Source organism: Pipistrellus hanaki, assembly GCF_964339955.1.
Source record: "Pipistrellus hanaki genome assembly, chromosome: 3".
NCBI lineage: Eukaryota > Metazoa > Chordata > Mammalia > Chiroptera > Vespertilionidae > Pipistrellus > Pipistrellus hanaki.
The window spans coordinates 142,406,559-142,425,809 of NC_140505.1; the positions used below are offsets into that span (position 1 = coordinate 142,406,559).

A 19,251-nucleotide genomic window follows, 5' to 3' on the forward strand; every position below is an offset into this window, starting at 1 on the left:
CTCAGTATACTGTTTATCCTGTCCTTCCGCCCGTAGGAGGCCAGCTGCTCCATGGAAACTAAGAGAGATCCAGGACCTTTCTTCTTAATTTCCACTTCAGTTGTGCCCTGGGGGAAAAAGCAAAAAAAAAAAAAAAAAAAAAAAAAAAAAAAAAAAAAAAAAAGCAAATGGATGAGTAAAGTCTGATAAGCATTCAGGCTGGGCCTTACCAGATCAATAATCCAGACTGTGAGCAGAAACATATGCTCTTCCACTTTAACCCTACAATCAATCCTATTGACCTCAAGAAGTAGAATGCTATAAGTTGGCCACGGACCTTCTATAGATGACAAGACCAAGTCATGTAAGTTTGTACAAATCTACAAAGAACCTGAGTCTAGCTGGGACCCACATACCTCATCTGCTTCATTCTATACACAGAACGGAAAGACCAGGTCCCCTGGGGCAATGCCATCAGAAGTAGACCCTGAACGTTCCTGTCCTAGTCCCCAATCCGCAGCGTTTGGCTAGAACTGGACCACTTCACAGAATAAGTCATGTGAGATTTCATTCAGGGCCATGTCCCTAATCACACGGAGTATTACACATATTGTTTCCTCCACGTGTAGGAGCACCATCACTCTACCAAACCGCTGCTTCCAAATGCCAAGTCTGGGCCTAACTAAATGTTAGCAAGTTCTACCCCAAATCTCCTCCAAGCCACTGGAAAGAAGCATGGTAAGGGGTTTAGCTAGTTTAATTAAATACATTGCATCACATGTGTTTATCTTGTCTTTTTAAAATTTTATTTTATGAGTTAACCTGCATGGTTCAAATCCTCAACCAAAGAAAAAGGGCAGAAAGTACCAACAGATTGTTATACAAAATCTTTTTGCATGCTCCATAGTGGTCACTATCCCACTGGCTCCTCGTGATGGCAATTAGATTACAGTAGATGCTTTCTTCATGTTCCTTGTTTGCGTTCTCTAGGCCAACCCGAATATTCTGCATCAGACCAGGCTCAATGGGATGGCTTAAAACCTAGCTTTCTAGTAGCCATGTGGTCCACTTTTAACACGTTATCCACCTAAAGTTGGCTGCCCTTTCCATGGTGAGGATCGGAGGGCAGAGAAAGTCACCATCCCTGAAGGCCAAGGAAGAGACATGATTGTATGAAGCTAGTGAAGTATCTGTCCCATCCGTACCAGAATGATCCTACCAGTTTTAAAAAGAAAATAATGATCTCTGGAGAGGTACATCAGAAAGCCTTTCCGTTCCTATATGTTCAGATTTTAAGAAGCCTACAGAAGAAAATTTCTGGCAGATTATAATTTATCTCATCACAATGTTTCATCAAATTTTCACTGATTCAGACATCTGGTTCACCTTACAGTTTTGTTTGGCAGAGCTGCAGAAGAAATCGAAAGGAAAAAGCACTATTTCCTTGGCAATTCCTGGCTCAGGATTTACAAACATCTGAACATGTGAGAATGACTTGTTAACCCTTGCCTCAGGTCATATGAGGTATATTTCTTTGAGAAGCCACTTTTGGTTAAAATTCGTGACATTTAATAAATCAGATAAACTACTACATTTTAAAAGTGACAATTATCTAAAAATGAACAAAGAAAGACCCCATTCAATGCATACTCTTATTGCTGGCAATTACTGAGTCTTGATTTTTATTAAATTGCCCTTCTGCAAATTTGTAGTACATATTATATAATCTTAATACTGATCCCTATGATACAGTATGATCTAATAGACCAGCTGATACTTCAAGGAAGGATAAAATTGCATTTAAGGTAGCTCTGGTACTAAATATTTCTTAATATTTTCTGGTCTTGCTGGATTTAACAAGACATAAATTCTTCAGGCTTTAATCACAATAATCTTAAAAACAAAATTAATGAAAATGCTATATAAAAATTATCATTTCATGATTTTTGAAAAATTACAAAAAATATAAATACCAAGAAATAAATCTAGAAAAGATATATAAATCCCCTACAACAAACCATTCAACTTTGCTGAGAGAAACTTAAGAGTTAAATAAGTGAAGAAATATACTCATAGATTGAAATAATTAAGATGTTCATTCTTCCCAAACTGACCTTTAGATTCAATGTACACATTATCAAAATTCTCCACTTTTTTGAAGAAATTAACAAGATGATTCTAAAATATATAAAGACATACAAAGGATCTAGAATAGAAAAATCTTTTAAAATATTACCTAGAATAGCAAAATAATCTCTTAAAAGATTATTAAATAATATTTTAAAATATTTTTTATTTGGAGGACTTCCACTGTCTCATTTTAAGAGTAATAAAGTTATAATAATCAAGAAAAATGTAGTATTGGTATAAGCATAGATAAGTAGATCAAGGGAATAGAAATAGAATATAGAAATAGGACCTCATGTACTACATCAATCAATTTCAACCAGGGAGTCAAATCAATTCAATGGAGGTAGGAAAGTCTTTTTAACAAACGGTACTGAAAAACTAGATATCCAGGCCCACTCCTACGTAGTTCTATACACAAAAATTAATTTGAGTTAATCAGAGACCTGAAAGTAAAACCCAGAACTATAAAGCTTATAGAAGGAAAATATCTCCACAATCTTAGGGATTGGCAAAGATTCCTCAGACAGATGCAAAAAAACTATCATAAAAGGGGGAAAAACTGATACATTGGTTGGACTTCATCAAAATTAAAAATTTATATAAATGATAAAGGATTTATATGCATAGCATATAAAAAGCTAACAAATCAATAATAATAATAATAATAATAATAATAATAATAATAAAAGCTCAGCTAAAATAGGCAAAATATTTGAATTAACAAAAGAAGATACAAGAAGCCAATAAGCACATGAAAAAATGCTCATCATCATGGAAATGAAAATTGAAAGGACAATAAGGTCATATTTTATACTCACTAAGATGCTAAAATCAAAGATTAACACAATCATATATTGGCTAGGATGTGGAGCAACTGGAACTCTAATACACTGTTAATAGAAATATAAAAGAATGATGTAACTATTGTGAAGAGTCATTTGGCAGTTTCTCATGAAGTTAAACATACATTCACCATATGACCCCAAAATTTCACTGTGAGTTGAAATCTATCCAATATAAATGACAACACATATCTACGAAAAGAATTATACAAGAGTGCTCTTGGCAAGCTTATTCATGCTACTGAAAACTGGGAATATAAGAAAGCCCATCAATAGGAAAATGGATAAATAAATTGGGATATATTTATACAATGGAATACCACTCATCAATAACAAGGAGTGAACCACGGATACACATCTCTAAAACATCGTTTTGAGTGAAAGAAGCCAAAGAAAAAGTTCATATTGTATGAGTCCACAAGAATGAAAGAAAACTAATCTATGGTGATATAAGTCAGAAGCAGTTGTCTGGAAGGGGGCGGGGCTCGATCAGAAAGGAGTAGGAGGGTACTTTCTGGGAGAATTTTGTGGTAAAGAGGGCTTAAGGGATAATCCTCAACTGGTCAGAGAGCTCATTCTCTACCTTGGTTTCACCCACAACTCTGGTAACTCTTGGGCGAGGGTTTCCCATTGTGCTAATGCCATCCTGGTTCCAGAGAATTCCTTTGAAAAGGAATATGGAATGCAGAGTGTGTGAATCTGTATTAAATATATCTGTATTCTGGAAATAAACTAAGTCAACTGAACAAGAAAGGCACAGATTATGTATGCTGTCTGACATGGTGGGGAGTCCGCCAACAACATGTGTGTTTTCGCAAACTCAAAAGCGGCAAAGGAATGGGAAGGCGGCTCGGTGGGAGGCTGAAGGCGTCAGGTGTGCCCTGATTAAAGGCCGTGGGCCTGGGCAGCTGAGGCAGGAGAACCAGACGCTGGGCACCCTATGTGCGTGGTTAGGGGTGCACATTCGGCTTCCTTTGGCTGGTCCTACATTGGCACAGGGACAAGTATTAGGGAAGTTGTCCGTTATTAATCAAGTCACGGCCATTTGGGACTGAATGTTATACAAGTTATTGTTTAGCTTCCTGGAATGTCATTAGGTATAGAAATTTGGCTTGAGTGAAAGTTTGAGTGAAAGCAGGCTGGCTTCTGGGGCCGTATATTGTAGACAGGGGGTTGGTTTCTTGGGCAGGTTGTGGGTGAAAGCTCTATTTTTATACTATGATCGGGTCATTGTCGGTTATACATGCCCTCTCTCAGTTAAATCAGTACTCATCAATCAGACTGATTAGTGGAGAGAGAGAGAGAGAGAGAGAGAGAGAGAGAGAGAGAGAGAGAGAGAGAGAGCGCGCGCGCGCAAATATATTCACCACTGTTAACTGCTTACGACGATATAAATTAAGGCTGCCTACAAAGAACATTACATAAAAGTGCTATGCGGAAGGGGGGAGGGGTGGATCAGAGAGCAGCCAGAGAAAAATACATTTTACTATTAAGAAAGTCTAATCTGTTAAAATCAGGGTACAAGGAATACCAAGATGGGCCGGTAGTTCCTGGACCTCCCTCCTTCCTAGGTGAGGTTCTCAAAATTGGGACTGAAAGTCCAGGTACTTTGATATTGTTTCTTTCTTTTCAGTTTTTAAAAAAATTTGAGTTAAAATGCATATAACATAAAATTCAACATTTTCACCACTTTAAAGTGTACAGTTCAGTGGCCTTTACAATGCTGTACAACCATCACTATAATCTGATTCCAGAACATTTCAATCACACCAAAGAGAAACGGGGTACCTGTTAGCAGACAATTCCAATCCCCACCTCTATCCGGCTGCTTGCAAGCAATGATCTGCTTTCTGTCTCTGTGGGTTTGCCTCTTTAAACACTTCAGATAAATGGGATCGCAGGACATGTGGCCCTTTTGCCTGGCTTCTTTCAATTAGCGTAATGTTCTTTAAGGGTCATCGAGCTGTAGCACATATCAACCCTTCATTCCTTTTTATGGCCAAGTCATATCCCACTGTAGCAATGTATCCCATTTTGTTTATCCATCCATCAGTTGGTGGGCACTTGGGTTGTTTCTACTCTTTGGCTATTATGAATAATGATTTTATAAATATTTATGTACAAGTTTTTGTGTAAACACCTGTTTTCAATTTTCTTGGGTATATCTCTAGGAACAGAATTGCTGGGTCATATGGTAACTCTATGTTTAAATTATTATTTATTTATTTATTTATTTTTAAATATATATTTTATTGATTTTTTACAGAGAGGAAGGGAGAGAGATAAAGAGCTAGAAACGTCGATGAGAGAGAAACATCGACCAGCTGCCTCTTGCACACCCCCTACCAGGGATGTGCCCGCAACCAAGGTACATGCCCTTGACCGGAATCGAACCTGGGACCTTTCAGTCCGCAGACCGACGCTCTACCACTGAGCCAAACCAGCCCCGGCTATTTTTTTTTTATTTTAGTAACTGCCAAACTATATTTGAAGTGGCTGTATCATTTTACATTCCCACCAACAACAGGGGCTATTGTTTCTCAGGTCAGATTACAGCCAATCGAAGGGAAGAAAACCTGCGGCAGACACCCTCCTACGTGAAGAAAGCACATTCACAGCCCCCTTCCACCCAGATCTGCTCGGGGTTCTGTGAGGTATACCTCTGCTTTTGGTCCCGCTGCCTGATTCTCTCACCTAGGATGAGACCCAGAGGAAAGATCACACACACTCTCCCACCCTCCTCCCTATCCTTTCAGGTTCTGTGTTTGGTAAATGGAGGTGTATACAAATGTTTTCTTTACTTCGTTTCATTTTGTTGGAGAAGGAGGAGGAGGAGGATGAATGACTTTTTGAAAAAGTCAGGAGCCTCTGCCTTTTGAAAATTCAGCTTCTAAGGAACCTTGGTACAAAACTATCAGCAACAGAGGAAGAAATTGAGAACCTTCCTTTTGTTCTTTGAAATTTAAACCCAGTATATATTTGTTCCATTTCTCTTAACCCAAATGCAAAGTGTATTAGAACATCTAGCCCCTGACTTCCAACTCCTAAATTGTAGCTGTCCTCAGATACTCTGCAACCTCTGCAGAGAATATATTCTGCCCAATTCCTGCGGCTCTGCCCAAGGAGGCTCAACTTGCTATTGATTCTAAATTGCTTCCAGATGGAAATCCATCATGGGAACCAAGCCAGTCACCTTTCTTGGAGCTAAAATTTAGAGCATTTTAGAAGTGACCTTGGAATCTAGCCATTCATCTCCATTCAAGTCTCTCTCAAAATTTTGTAGTGTTTTGCTTTAAAATAACTGTACAATTATTTCTCCCTCCCAGAGAAAGGATCTTTAGAATCTCAGAAGGAACCCCATCCTCTCCAAGGCAAGCAATTCAGCAGAAACCCCACTATCTACTTTTTAGGGCTAAAACGTCCAAAAAAAAAAATTATAGGGAGAGAAAAAGAAACTGGATTGGAAGAACCTGAATAGCAAGAATGGATCCAATGATATGCTTCACATTTTATATGCTATTACATTTTACAGTTAATGTTCACAATAGCCCTACAACAAAGGCCCTTTTATCTTTTTATTACAGGCGTGGAAATAGGCTTAGAGAGGTTAATTTTTCAGGCTCACGCAAGTAAATAAGGAACTTGGGCTTTGGTTAACACTCTGCAGTTCGATTCAAATCCTAACTCTACTGCTTACTGTGCAACCAAGAACGTTCTAAGCCTTGGTTTCCCCTTCAGTGAAATGCAGACTACGGGGGTATCTATCTCATAGGGCAGGGGCTGTGTGCATGAAATGAGATGTTTGTACACTTGCAAGCTAATATGTTGGAATTTTTGGATTATGTTTGATTTTGGATTGTCAGTGGCATTTGCCTTCTTAACGAGGGAAGAGCTATGATTCTCACCTACTTTCGACCCCTTATCCTCTGTTTCACCAAAAAAACCAAAGTAAAAATTCCTAAACTATCAAAAAAAAAAATCACTACTCAAACACAAGAGAATCATTAATGAATATGTGACAGAGTTTTTGACAAGACTGATGATATGATGGCTGGATGTCTTTTTTTTTTTTAAATAAGGAATATATTTTTTAATTTGATTCTGAAGAAAAAACACAGATGTGGCATAGCCTACACATTAATACTGTGTGAGACTGCTTGTAAACCATCAGCGGCTACTAGACTGATCCACGAGGCATTTGTGTGTAACTGGAGGCACTCTGATGGTTCAGGTGAAGATAAGTTAATCCATGGCTGCAGACACATCCAAAATGCTTTTTAGCCCAAAGAGGTACTAATGGCTCATCTGGCCTGTTCTGCACATAACATTATTAATATACTGTGTCCCAAGATAAATGACTGTTTTTCCCTCTTCCCAAAAGGAGCTGATATTTAATCAGCCAGGGAGTTCTCTTTGGCATCAGGAAGACCTTGGTTCAAGTTCCATTTCCCAAAGTCACTCCATCTCTGAATCTCATCTGTTAATAGGATAAAATGCCTACCGAATAAGGTGATTATAAGAACAAATGAGATCATGCATAAGAAGTGCTCAGCAGAGTGTAGTGAGAACTCAGAATGTGGTAGCTATAAATACTATGCCCCCTGTAGAAAATTGGAAAGAACCGAAAAGTATAAGAAAGACAGAAGTAGTCCTTTCCCCTTCTAAAGGCAACTACTGTTAATTTTAGTCAGTCATTTTTTTTCTATATGCAGTCTGCTTTCCTATAGATCTGATATAACACACAAACTATATGCATTCTGTTTCTGTTTTGTCTTTAGGCCTATGAATGAAACTCAGACATTTTGTCACACCATGAACAACTAGGAAGTTACTGATGGCTTCTGACAAAATAGCCTTTCCTAATTATGAAGCCCTTGGGCATGACAGACTCCTCCCTACCTCATCCTCCTGCCACTTCGGGATCTGACCCCTTTGTCTTGGGAATCCTCGAGTCTGTCACCATCATCACTTGGGACCACTGCTCACAGGGTGTTGAGTGCGGAGGCTTCCAATCACCCAAAGGCAGAGCTCTGCCCTTACAATGCAAGGAGGTGCAGAAAGCCTTGCATTCCACAGCCATCTGCTCAACTGCCTCTCCAATTTTTCTCCCACACAGCACAACAGAAGCTATTAACCAAACCAAACCAAACCAAACCAAACCCCCAAGCCTGCTCCTCTGCTGTAAGCTGAGCCCAAGCTCCCTCATGGGCACCTTTTCTAATACCTTCTCTACAAAAAAACAACGAGATGCATAACTGAGCTTAAATATTTTCAAGAACTGTCGGGATATTAACATTTAATTTGGTTCTCAGCATCTGAATTGCCCCCACTTTACTGTCCATCTGACTCCCCCATTCTCTTTGATATCATTGCTTGTTTTTTTCAGAGAATATAATTATCTATCTAATTGTGGAGCCCCAAATTGACCTCTAGACATAGAATTAGTGAAAATCAAACACTAATCAAATTTAAAGTAAAGATAATAAAACAGTTATTTTGACCAACTATCTGGTTTGGAAGGGATTGTGTAACCACAGTGTGTTATTATTATTGTCCCTTTTACTGCGGATTTTCTTGTTTTTTGTCTGTTTGTTTGTTAATCCCCACGCAAGGATATTTTTCCATTGACTTTTAAAGAGAGTGGAAGGAGAGGGAGAAGTAGAGAGATGGAAACATCGATGAGAGAGACACATCAATTGGTTGCCTCCCACAAAGGGCCAGAGATGGAGCCTGCAACAAAGGTACGTGCCATAGACTGGAATTGAACCTGGGATTCTTCAGTCCAAAGGCTGGCACTCTATTCACTGAGCCTAACCAGCTAGAGCAATTATTGCTGATTTTCCACAAACAGTTTTCCAGAAGAGCAATGCTATGTGACTGTGCAGAGAAGACATTAAAATGAACTCAGAAACACCAGACTGGGGTTTCTGAAAGGTCTGAGATTCCGGCTCTCTCAGTGATGAGCTGTGTGACCTCAAGGAGCACAAATTCTCTGAGTCTGCTTCCCCACCTAAAACACCGGAAGCATAGTCTATCTCCATTTTGTCAGCCTTAGGGAATTTTTATTCAGAACAAATTAAATTATACACGTAAAAGTAATTTGCAGCTTGTAAAGAGCTGTACAAATGTAAGGGGGAAAGAATTTTGCTTTTAAATGAAAAGGCAGGGAAAGAAAAGGCGATTTCAAATACACCCTGATTGCCTTTTGAATCTCTGTACAGCCAACAACTGCTAAAAACAGGCCAATCCTGAATAATCCCACCCTTGATTGTCCCGTTTTCCTCCCCCATGCATCATGCTACTTAAGGGATTGGCTATCTTCATGCTGTGTTAGAGGAAAGGCAAGTGTTAGAACACCACAGACTGACATGCTATCTCAGGGAGCTCATCCAGCTAAGGAGGGACCGAGGAAAGTTAAGGAATTCGAGGTAAGAAGGATTAGGATCACTGAGGTTATAAGAATTCAAAACCAGGAGAAAAAAAAAAAGGTATAAACAGCTTAGAATTTAAAGAAATGTTAAGAGACGGTTTTCCCAAAGAGGAGAGCCATTATCCAAACCCCTCGACAGAGATTCTGTGCAGCTATTATATTCAACTCCTCCGGAGCCTGACATTTGATTACATTTAAAATTAATCTTTTGCTTCCCTTTTCCTTCATCCCCCGTACACCTTGTGTGCCTCCCCCAACCTTCTATTTCCCCCTCCTTGGATTTATTTCCATTTCAATCCCTTTGGTGTCTAGGTCCAGGCCTGCAGTGTCTTCCTTCACCTCTCCTCCGTCTCCCACCCTCAGCATCCTGTACGCACACTCCTCTTTGGAAAAAATCACACCTCAATTCTTAGGACATTATTCAAAACCATACCGCTCTTTAAAATGGAAAGATAAGAGCTTTAAAGTCCAAGCTGTTTCCCTCGGAGGAGAGAGGACGTGGCCGGGAGAAGCGGCGGTAGTTCTAACCCTGCTCAGACTCGCCATGGGAGGTGGCAGGATGCTTCTCATTCCGCCTGGGCAGGGTCTGCTCCGTCACAGCAGGGGGGGGGAGGGAGGGGAGAGACAGACAGGCAGATAGAGGCTTCCAAAGATGAAGAGAAAGGAGGCAACATGAAAGAAGGAGTCAATGGAGAAAGAGGAATAACCAGAGACAAGGAAAGGTGGGAAATTGGAGCAAATAATAACAGTAAAAGGGAAAGGGAGAGTAAAGGGGGGAGGGACGAAGAGAGAAATAGAAAGGAACCAGGAGAGAACTGGCTGGGGGGGGGGGGGAGAGAAACAAGAATGCGGGGCAGAGGGTGGGGGGAGACGAGGAGTGAGCAGCGCAGGGCGCGGAAGGGAGCGGCCACGGCCATGCCTAGCCTCGGTCCATACGTTTACTTCCTTACACTGTCATCGGAAGCTGCCTTATCTATTTTCACCTCTGGCAGGAGCCGCCCGCCGATGTGGGAGCCGGGGCCGCCGATGAGGGACACCACGCCGTTGCAGTCCACCGCGCTGTTGCGCTTGACGCTGCGCCGCAGGCTGGGCAGGAGGCGCGAGGAGCGGCTGCCCTGGCTGTAGCCGCTGTAGCCGCTGTAGCTGCTGCGCCGCTCGCGCGCGCGGATCGGGATGAAGAGCGAGTCGCGGCGGCCCTCGCTCTCCTCCACCGTGCTGTGCTCGTCGTCCGCGAACTCGTTCTCCGAGCCCGGGTCCCGGAACCGCCCGGGGCCCCTGAAGCTGAAGATGCTGCTCTTGCTGTTGTGGCGGGAGAGGAACGGGGAGCCCGGGATGCTGAGCAGCGACTGTGGGGCAGAAAGAGAGAGAGAGAGAGAGAGAGTGGCAGGTCTGGGGAAGGAAGCTGACCCCGCCCGAAGCCCGAGCAAAGGCTGCCCCCTCCCCAGCCCGGCCCATCCTTGCATTCCAGTGGTCAGAGCGCCAGTGTTTGCAGAAAGCACCAGGGATGCTACATTCCTGCTGCGGCTCAGTCCCCGTGAGGACCCACTTCTCCTGGCCCCTCAGCCCTGAGCTACACCTGCTTTAAACCAGTCAACCAGGGAGAAACTCTACTTCTGTTCACTCAGGCCCGGAACCACTCTTTCCCCTCATGCTCTGTAGCCTAAGCGCTGGGAAACTTGTGTGTGTCTCACACACGCCGTGTGCCTCTCACTTACCCAAGTGAGACTCATGCGGCACTCGGCAACGAGAAAGGATGTAAAAGTGGGTACCACGTGCCAGTCCTCGAAGGAGAGCACGCGTGGAGGTCAAGTGCTATGCCAATGGTGAGCTTCGAGCGTTTTTGTTCAACTGGAAATTATTCATGTTCCCTTCCGCGTTATTTTAAACTCAATGTAAAGTCTTTTCACCAAGAGTTTCCGTATTTGTAAATTATGTAGTTCTCAGCACTGATATTTGAAAATAAATCTCTTCTTCACCACTTAGAAATTTTCCCTCATTTCTTTCTCTTTCAACTAGAATTTCCTTTCTACATTCCCTAGGTAATTTTATGCTAATGTGTATCTTATACTTTGTTTTTTTACTGATCACCTTTACATACTTTTCTGCAAAAAATTATAAACTATATTTAAAAAATTTTTAATTTTCCCATGACCATGAGTCTCTGAGAAATTTAAAAACCTTCCTGAATTATTAGTCTATTAACACAACTGACCATGATACATAAATATATGCTTTATAAGTAATTACTAAGCTTTAAAAAATTATAAAAATGTATCTCTTAATGAGATAGGTGAGATTTTCTTCAATTGGTGTTTTTGGTGTGTAAATATTTGTAGATAGTATTATGTATTATTAGAATGAAACATGGCCCAACATCAACTCCCTTCTCCCCTTTTTAATACTCAATTTAGGTGCTGAGAAACTTTTATTAACATAAACAGTATCTTAGAACAGAAGAATTTTGTTACAGTAATGTTACTCACTTCTTTGAACTTTTGTCAAATTCTATGCCCTCACATATAAAATTTATTTTAAGGATTTACTGGTAGCAATTAAATTAGTCCCTCTCAATTTTTGAAAAGCAAAGACTTGTTATACCCAACAAGGATTTACTACCTAGTTATTAGAATCATTCTATTTCTTGATTTCTGTGAATACCAAAAAGGCTTTATTTATTATTGCTACTCTTACAAGGGTTACTCCTTTACTTAAAGGAACCTTATTTAACCCAACAGAAAAGATTAGAATAACCCAAATATTGTTAATTTCTATATATCAATGCCAACATTAATTTTTTAATAAAGTGATTTTACCTTATCATGCGCTTTAAAAATATTTACCTCAAAACCATAGATTTGACTCATTTAATTTACGAAAATGTCTATGCTCTCACTGCCAGAGCAACTGGCCAAATCAGACTTATTTTCACAGGAGAAACTATGACCTAGTTTTTAAAAATAAATTTATTAATATATATCCCAGTGGTAACCACCTGGCTCCTGAACTTAAAACATTCCATTACCCTTGACTATAACTCTGTTTCAGAAGTGTGTCAGAAATAAATTCAGAAATCTTTACGATGGGTTTACATTTCCTGGATTAAAGAAAACTTTGTAGATACTAATATTTTCAATTGTCTTTTTGTTTGGGACCTCAAAGATTTTTATACCTTAGGGCAGTAGTCAGCAAACTGCGGCTCTTGAGCCGCGGAGTGTTGCTCTGTTGACTAATGAGTTTACCGACAACTGGGATAGAGACGTAATCACAAGAAACAACAGCCTGTAATTATTGGAATCCAGAGTCTACATCAGTGGTTGGTAAACTCATTAGTCAACAGAGCAGCGACCACTGGCTTAAGTAATTCCAGGCAGGCTCTGGGCTATAGGCGTGGTCTCAGTTGCCCAGTAGTTGGCTCTGGAGGGATTCAGAGCAGGGGAAATACCGTGTTTCCCCGAAAATAAGACATCCTCCGAAAATAAGACCTAGCGCATGGAAAAATAAGACATCCCCTGAAAAAAAGACCTAGCGAAACTTTGGGAGAAAAAATTAATATAAGACACTGTCTTATTTTCGGGGAAACAGGGTACTGATTGGATGTGTGAGAGTTAGATAAAAGGAAATGGTTGGGAAATGAGGGTTTTGCATATGAAAGGCACACTTCCAGGCCAGTAGTCTCTAGGAATTAAGCCTGTACTGGGAGGGGCAGTCCCTACCCTGCCAGCAGGCTCCTATAATGTCAGAGCACCCTAAAATATGGAGAACAAACATGATTAAGACAGTAATACCCCAAGGTCGGTTACAGAGGAGATAGGCAGTATCCTTGAGCTTCTACCTTCCTGTTCAGGTGAGTTTAACATAGAACACTGAAGTTCAGAGCATACGCTTGCGTGTTAATAAACTGTGCCTTGGGCATAAATATCTGCCATGCACCATGAGGGCCTCACCAGAGAGAAATGTGGCCAGATCAAGACAGGACACAGACACTCCTGGGCTCCTTGGCTAAATCCCTTTAACACCCAATTTATTTTCTCCGTTTCCCTTTCACTCTTCCCCCTCGTATACCTTGCCATTCAGGCACACTGCCCTTAGACCTTTATTTTCTCCATTTCCACTCTCTGCTCAGCTGTGGAAATCCTCTTGGTTCTCCTCTACAAACTTCCTAATCTTCCCCCAGTCCTGAGCCCCTTTCAGGGTTCTTATGCTCTCCCTTTTACTACAGTTCTTTAAACACATGCTTTATCTCTCCTTAAACATTTTTTTAAAAAAATTGATTTCAGAAAGGAAAGGAGAGATCAAAATATCAATGATGAGAGAGAATCACTGATTGGCTGCCTCCTACACGCTCCCCCTGGGGACTGAGCCTGCAACCTGGGCGTGTACCCTGACCAGGAATCAAACCATGACCTCCAGGTTCATAAGTCGACACTCAACCACTGAGTCACACTAGCCAGGCTTAGCAAGATCTTATAGGTATGTCTGAAGGTAAGTTGTCCCATCCAGTCAAGTTCCTGAGTTCTATATACCCCTTCTCAGCGAGGACAAGCATTTACCTACACTGCTATCTTGGGCCCCTCCAGTGTCAAAGTTCCACGAATTTTTTTGTTCTGAGAAAGTTACTTATTACAAAAATATGTATTAAACTTGTATTAAAATATAATCAGTTTTGTCATTATTATTTTAAAATAAATCAGTAAATATTTAACAATTTTTAATTATAATTTCTTCTAATATAATAAAAGCACATTTTAAAAAGCTCTTTAAGGTCCTCACTAATTTTTAAAAATACAAAGGGGTCCTAAGACCAGAAAGAGAGAACTGGTGCAATGCAGTAATTAAAATACTTTGCAAAAATGGACTCAACCTAATATTTATAAATTGTCCTAAGCCTAAAAAACACAGCAGTAATTTTATAGGGGAACTAGAGGCATAGTGCATGAAATTTGTGCATGCCCAGCCTGCACCCTCTCGCAATCCAGGACCTCTCGTGAGGATGTCCGACTGCCCTACAGGATGGGGCCTAAACCGGCAGTCAGACACTCCTCTCACAATCCAAGACTGCTGGTTCCTAATTGCTTGCCTGCTTGCCTGCCTGCCTGCCTGATTGCCCCTAACTGCTCATCTGCCTGCCTGATTGCCTCTAACCACCTCTGCCTGATGCCCCTAACCACTCTGCCTGCATGATCACCCCCAACTGCTCATCTGCCTGCCTGATTGCCCCTAACCGCCTCTGCCTGATGCCCCTAACCACTCTGCCTGCATGATCACCCCCAACTGCTCATCTGCCTGCCTGATTGCCTCTAACCACCTCTGCCTGATGCCCCTAACCACTCTGCCTGCATGATCACCCCCAACTGCTCATCTGCCTGCCTGATTGCCCCTAACCGCCTCTGCCTCAGCCCCCGCTACTGCAGCTTCATCTGGAAGGATGTCCGGAATGACATCCAAAATGACGTCCAGAAGGTCGTTCGGCTATCCAGTCTATCTAGCATATTACGGTTTTATTATTATAGATGGGTAGGAGACGGGTTGGGCAGATGTCTCAAGAGGGTGCCAAAGACCTGGCAGTGAAGGACACTGACATGCACCTGAACTGTGCCGTGGGAAACCGAGGCCACATGCATTGTCAAGCCAAGAGGAGAGATGAGCATGCATGCGTGGAGGTGAGTAGGAAGGGGAGACTATAGACTGTAGTGCTTATAGACACAAGCTTTGCTCTGCAGTCAGAGGGACCTGGTTCAAATCCTGACACTAACGTTTACTAGCTATATAACCTTAGACAAGTTAGTTCATCTCTCTAGCCCTCAGTCTCTTCAGCCATTCTTCCAGATAAAGTCAGAGAAACTGCAGGGAAGTCCTGGTACAAAGACTATTAGTGTCTTGTGGGGCTTCTAAGCAAGTCTTGGCAGTCAGCCATGGCCTGTGGAAATCGACAATCTTTGTCAAGTGGGGAAATCAGAGGAAGTGAACATTTTCATGCAAAGCAGGTCCTCTCAGAAGCCCAGATTTATGCTTTGAGCTATGGAACAATCAGTACAACTCTGTGCTAAAGTGTCTGGATTAATCAGAGACCATTCAATAGCAAAGTGTTAACAGCACTAACTAGCTCAGTGATGGCTTGCCAGTAAAAAGTTGGATTTCAACAAAGCTGCAATCATACTTTTCACCTAGGAGAAAGGTGAGGTAAAGGTGAGACAGCTGGCTCCAGGCCATAAAGAAGTCCCAGATGGGGTTAAATATCAGTCTTATAAAAGACCTTCATTAATTTGTCCAACACTTATCTGAATGCTAACCATGTGCAAAGAAGCAAGTGTTGGCTTTAGGACTTTAAGAGGATATGAACGTAAGAAAATATAATATCACGGAGAATAAAGAGGTATGTGTAAAAAATAATGAAAAGATGAAATAATTTTCAATTGGGTGTGGAATCGGGGAGGTCAGGAAATCTTTCTTGAGAGAAGAATGTGAAGAGTAAGTAAGTCTGAAGCAGACATTCAGAGATGGGAAAACGGGGCAAGATAGAGGGTAGAAAACAAACGTATGTGAGAAGCACCTAGTAATTCACTCAGTGACTAGAGACTGAAAAGGCAGACTGTGTCCAGGAGAAGGGGAAGAGCTACACATCCCATGCTAAAGGGCTGGGCCTTCATTAGTAAGTAGAGTAAATCTGAGACAGGAATTCTCTCTCCCATTCTTATTAACTATTTTAAGCGGTCAATATTCTCTTTAAACCCTACTCAGCCTCTCATTCCCTTCAATAAGATTTTAAATTCTCTACCTTATTGAAAACTAGAGACTGTCATGTATGATCTTCCTAACTATAAACTCACCCATGCCCAACCTTCCCTATTTTCCCAATGTTTTGGGGAACAAGGAGCCCTTTTCTTATTAGAGACTACATCTTCCAAGACTGTTACGTTTTCTTTTCTATTCTACCTCATTTTCTACCTCTATCTCCCCTTCTGGGCTTCCCTCCTCCCATATTATAAAAATGCTTATTTTCACCCATATTCTTTAAATAAGTGGGAAGTCTATGCTCAGTGTCTCCCACTCAATTTAACATCCATCCTTACCCTGTACCGAAACGTGTTCTTAGAGTTCTCAGTGCTTTAGACTGCCAAATTCAACGAACACTTTCACTTTTGATCTCATGAAGCATCTCTGTTAAATGTCAATCCATTGGTCACTTCCCCACCTTCTCCAACCCGTGAGTTGTCTTGGCTTCACCGAACTCTTGGTTCTCTTAGCAGCACTGATGCTGCTCACCTATGTTCCTTCCTGAGCTTCATCTCCGCTGCCCATGGATGCCAGTGGCTGTGTCTCTGGCCCACTGTTCTGTCGCTCGGCACAATATTTTTGAGTAATTTCATCAAATTGCATTATTTCAGTCACCACTCCTCAGCTTAGGACCTCTTCCTGTGAGCTATCATTTGACTATATGTGTGCCTAAAAGACCACTCTATTTGGTTATCCAACAAATAATTCCACCTGGTATGTCCAAACTGGAACATACTTTTCTTCAAATGCCCTTTCTTCTAACTGCTCCCTCACCAACACACACACACACACATACATTACCTGGTAAATTGCTATTTATCCTTTATTTACCTTCCCCAGAAAATCTTTGCTGAACCTCTGGGTTGGGAGAGATCTGTGTCCTCCAAAATAACCCAGCATATCTCAATTATGAAATATTGCCACCAATGCTATTACATAAGTAATTTTTTTTAACGTGTCTGGCTGCTCCACTACACTGGAAGCTTCTAGGACAGGGATGGTATCTGAATCATCTTTTAATCTCTATGACCTAGCATAATCCTTGACCATATATGGCAGACACTCCATTAATAATGAGAGCTATGTTTTAGGAAGCCATCTGCTGACAGGACATAAAACACAAAGGAGAGGGAGGGCCAGAGGGGATGAAACTGCAGTGGATAACTGTAGAAGAACAAAATTATACAAGTCTGAACTAAGATAAGATTAATAAGAACAGAATGAAGGGAATGGACATGTGAGATTCTGTTCTGATAAAATGAATAGGACTAGCAAAAGACTGAACTGGGAAGAGAGGGATGCAAAAAAGAAACAGTGGCCCCAGCTGGGTGGCTCAGTTAGTTGGAGTGTCGTCCTGTACACCAAAAAGATTGTAGGTTCGATTCCCAGTCAGGGCACATATCTGGGTTTTGGGTTTAATACCTAGTCAGGGTGCCTATGAGAGTCAACCAATCTATGACTCTGGCTCTGTTCCCCACTTCCCTTCCTCCCTCTCCATGATCAATAAGCATATCCTCGCCTTAGCTGGTTTGGCTCAGTGGATAGAGTGTCGGCCCATGGACTGAAGGATCCTTAATTCTATTCTGGTGAAGGGCACATATCTCAGTTACAGGTGTGATCTCTGCCTGGTCAGGGCATGTTTGGGATGTCTCTCTCACATTGATGTTTCTCTCTCTGTCTCTCTCCCTCCCTTCCATTTTCTCTAAAGATCAATGGAAAAATATCCTCAGGTGAGGACTGACAAACAAAAAAAGCAAAGAATCATCCCTGGGAAACAGGAAGACACTGGATACAATGCCATAACCAGTAACTGTTATCTATTCTATACTTTACAAACTTTCTGGCATTTCTTTAAAATGGGGAATTAAATGGCCTAAAAATTGGATTTTAGTGGCTGGTGTTCTTTGAAATAAAAATATATGTTATGTTGTTATGTGATATTTACAGTAATAGAATGCTCAATAATTATCCATTAGCGCCCCCCCCCCTTTCTCTTAGTTTCCAAAGTTGGGTAAATGGGGGCTTTTAATCTACCAAGGAATAATTTATCAGCATGACACTATATATCTAGAATAATTACTAGAACTTGCCACATTCAAATAAGGTGATCTAAAGAGTTTCATCACTTTTTAAAAAAAATCTACAATTATATGTAATTCTTTAACAGAGGGGTTTGTGCTAAGTTCTGATGTTGAGACTAAGAGGGGAACAGTTCTTCCCGATGTTTTAGAACACGGGCTCTCCGATGAGACTCAGACTACGCCGTCTGCCAAAGGCGGCCACAGTGTCCTAGGCTGCTTCAGCAGCGACGGTCCTAATACGCCAGTAACACTTCCTCCTAGAAGAGAAAAGCCTGGAGCATGGAAAGGCAGGCCCGAGGATGCAGGGGTGGGTCTGGAAAATGTAAAGCCGAAGAGGAATGAGAACAGAGTGAGATTAGGAAGACCAGAATTTCTCAGGCTGTGTGACCCAGCGCAGCGTTTACCTGGTTCATGATGGAGAACTTCCTCCCGATCCTGTTGTCCGGCAGCCGGAAGCCCTTCCTCCTCATGCCGTCTTCCGACTCGGACTTAAACACCTTCTCAGGATCCCCTTTCTCCTCTCCTTCGGAGAGCTCCTTCTGCTTCCTCTTCTTCCTCCTGTTCCGTCTTTCCTTCGCGCTCTTGGAACTGAGCTTAGAGAGTTCGGAGGAGCTCCTGGGTGAGCCTTCCCCTTCCTCCCCTTCTTCCTCGATGGCATCTTCCGAGACCGTTCCCGCTGAGGTGGCCATCGCAGCAGCCTGGGGAAGGAGCCACAGCAAAGGTGAGGTCAGAGCATCGCCTGCAGCCCCCACAGCCAAGCAGTTCCTTTTCCTTGGACGGGGAAAAGAGTGAGAAGAGGAGAAAGGAGAACCAGCCGGTTAGGAGACTGTGGCCAGGGCCTGGCCCTGTCCATTTTCCAGTTGAACCTGTATTGTGGCACACAGCACCAAGGAATCAGAGCAGGGCCCAGTGGTGAGAACTTCGGGATTTATCCTCTTGAGTATCTCAGATAAGAATTTGGCTGCCTTCTTGGCGCCAAACAATCTTTTCTGGGCAACTCTGAAAATGAATGCTA

The 19,251-nt window shown here is 41.8% G+C and overlaps 1 protein-coding gene across 10 annotated transcripts in view; it reads right to left on the minus strand.

Annotated features, from left to right (window-relative positions):
- The window catches only part of SCN8A (sodium voltage-gated channel alpha subunit 8), a 179,391-nt gene that overhangs the window by 60,162 nt on the left and 99,978 nt on the right, over positions 1-19,251 (minus strand). For 8 of the 10 annotated variants that reach the window (XR_014794460.1, XR_014794461.1, XM_084877342.1 and 5 more), the window contains 3 exons: positions 18,641-18,934; positions 10,332-10,727; positions 1-107 (listed from right to left, as the gene is read on the minus strand). The exon at positions 1-107 is cut by the window's left edge and continues 26 nt beyond it. Coding sequence is in view for 8 of the 10 variants with exons in the window: in XM_084877342.1 (XP_084733468.1) it covers positions 1-107; positions 10,332-10,727; positions 18,641-18,934 (797 nt within the window). In the remaining 2 variants the exon portion in view is untranslated. The remainder of the gene's footprint in view (positions 108-10,331; positions 10,728-18,640; positions 18,935-19,251) is intronic. The other 2 variants (XM_084877347.1, XM_084877345.1) reach the window with 1 other exon arrangement.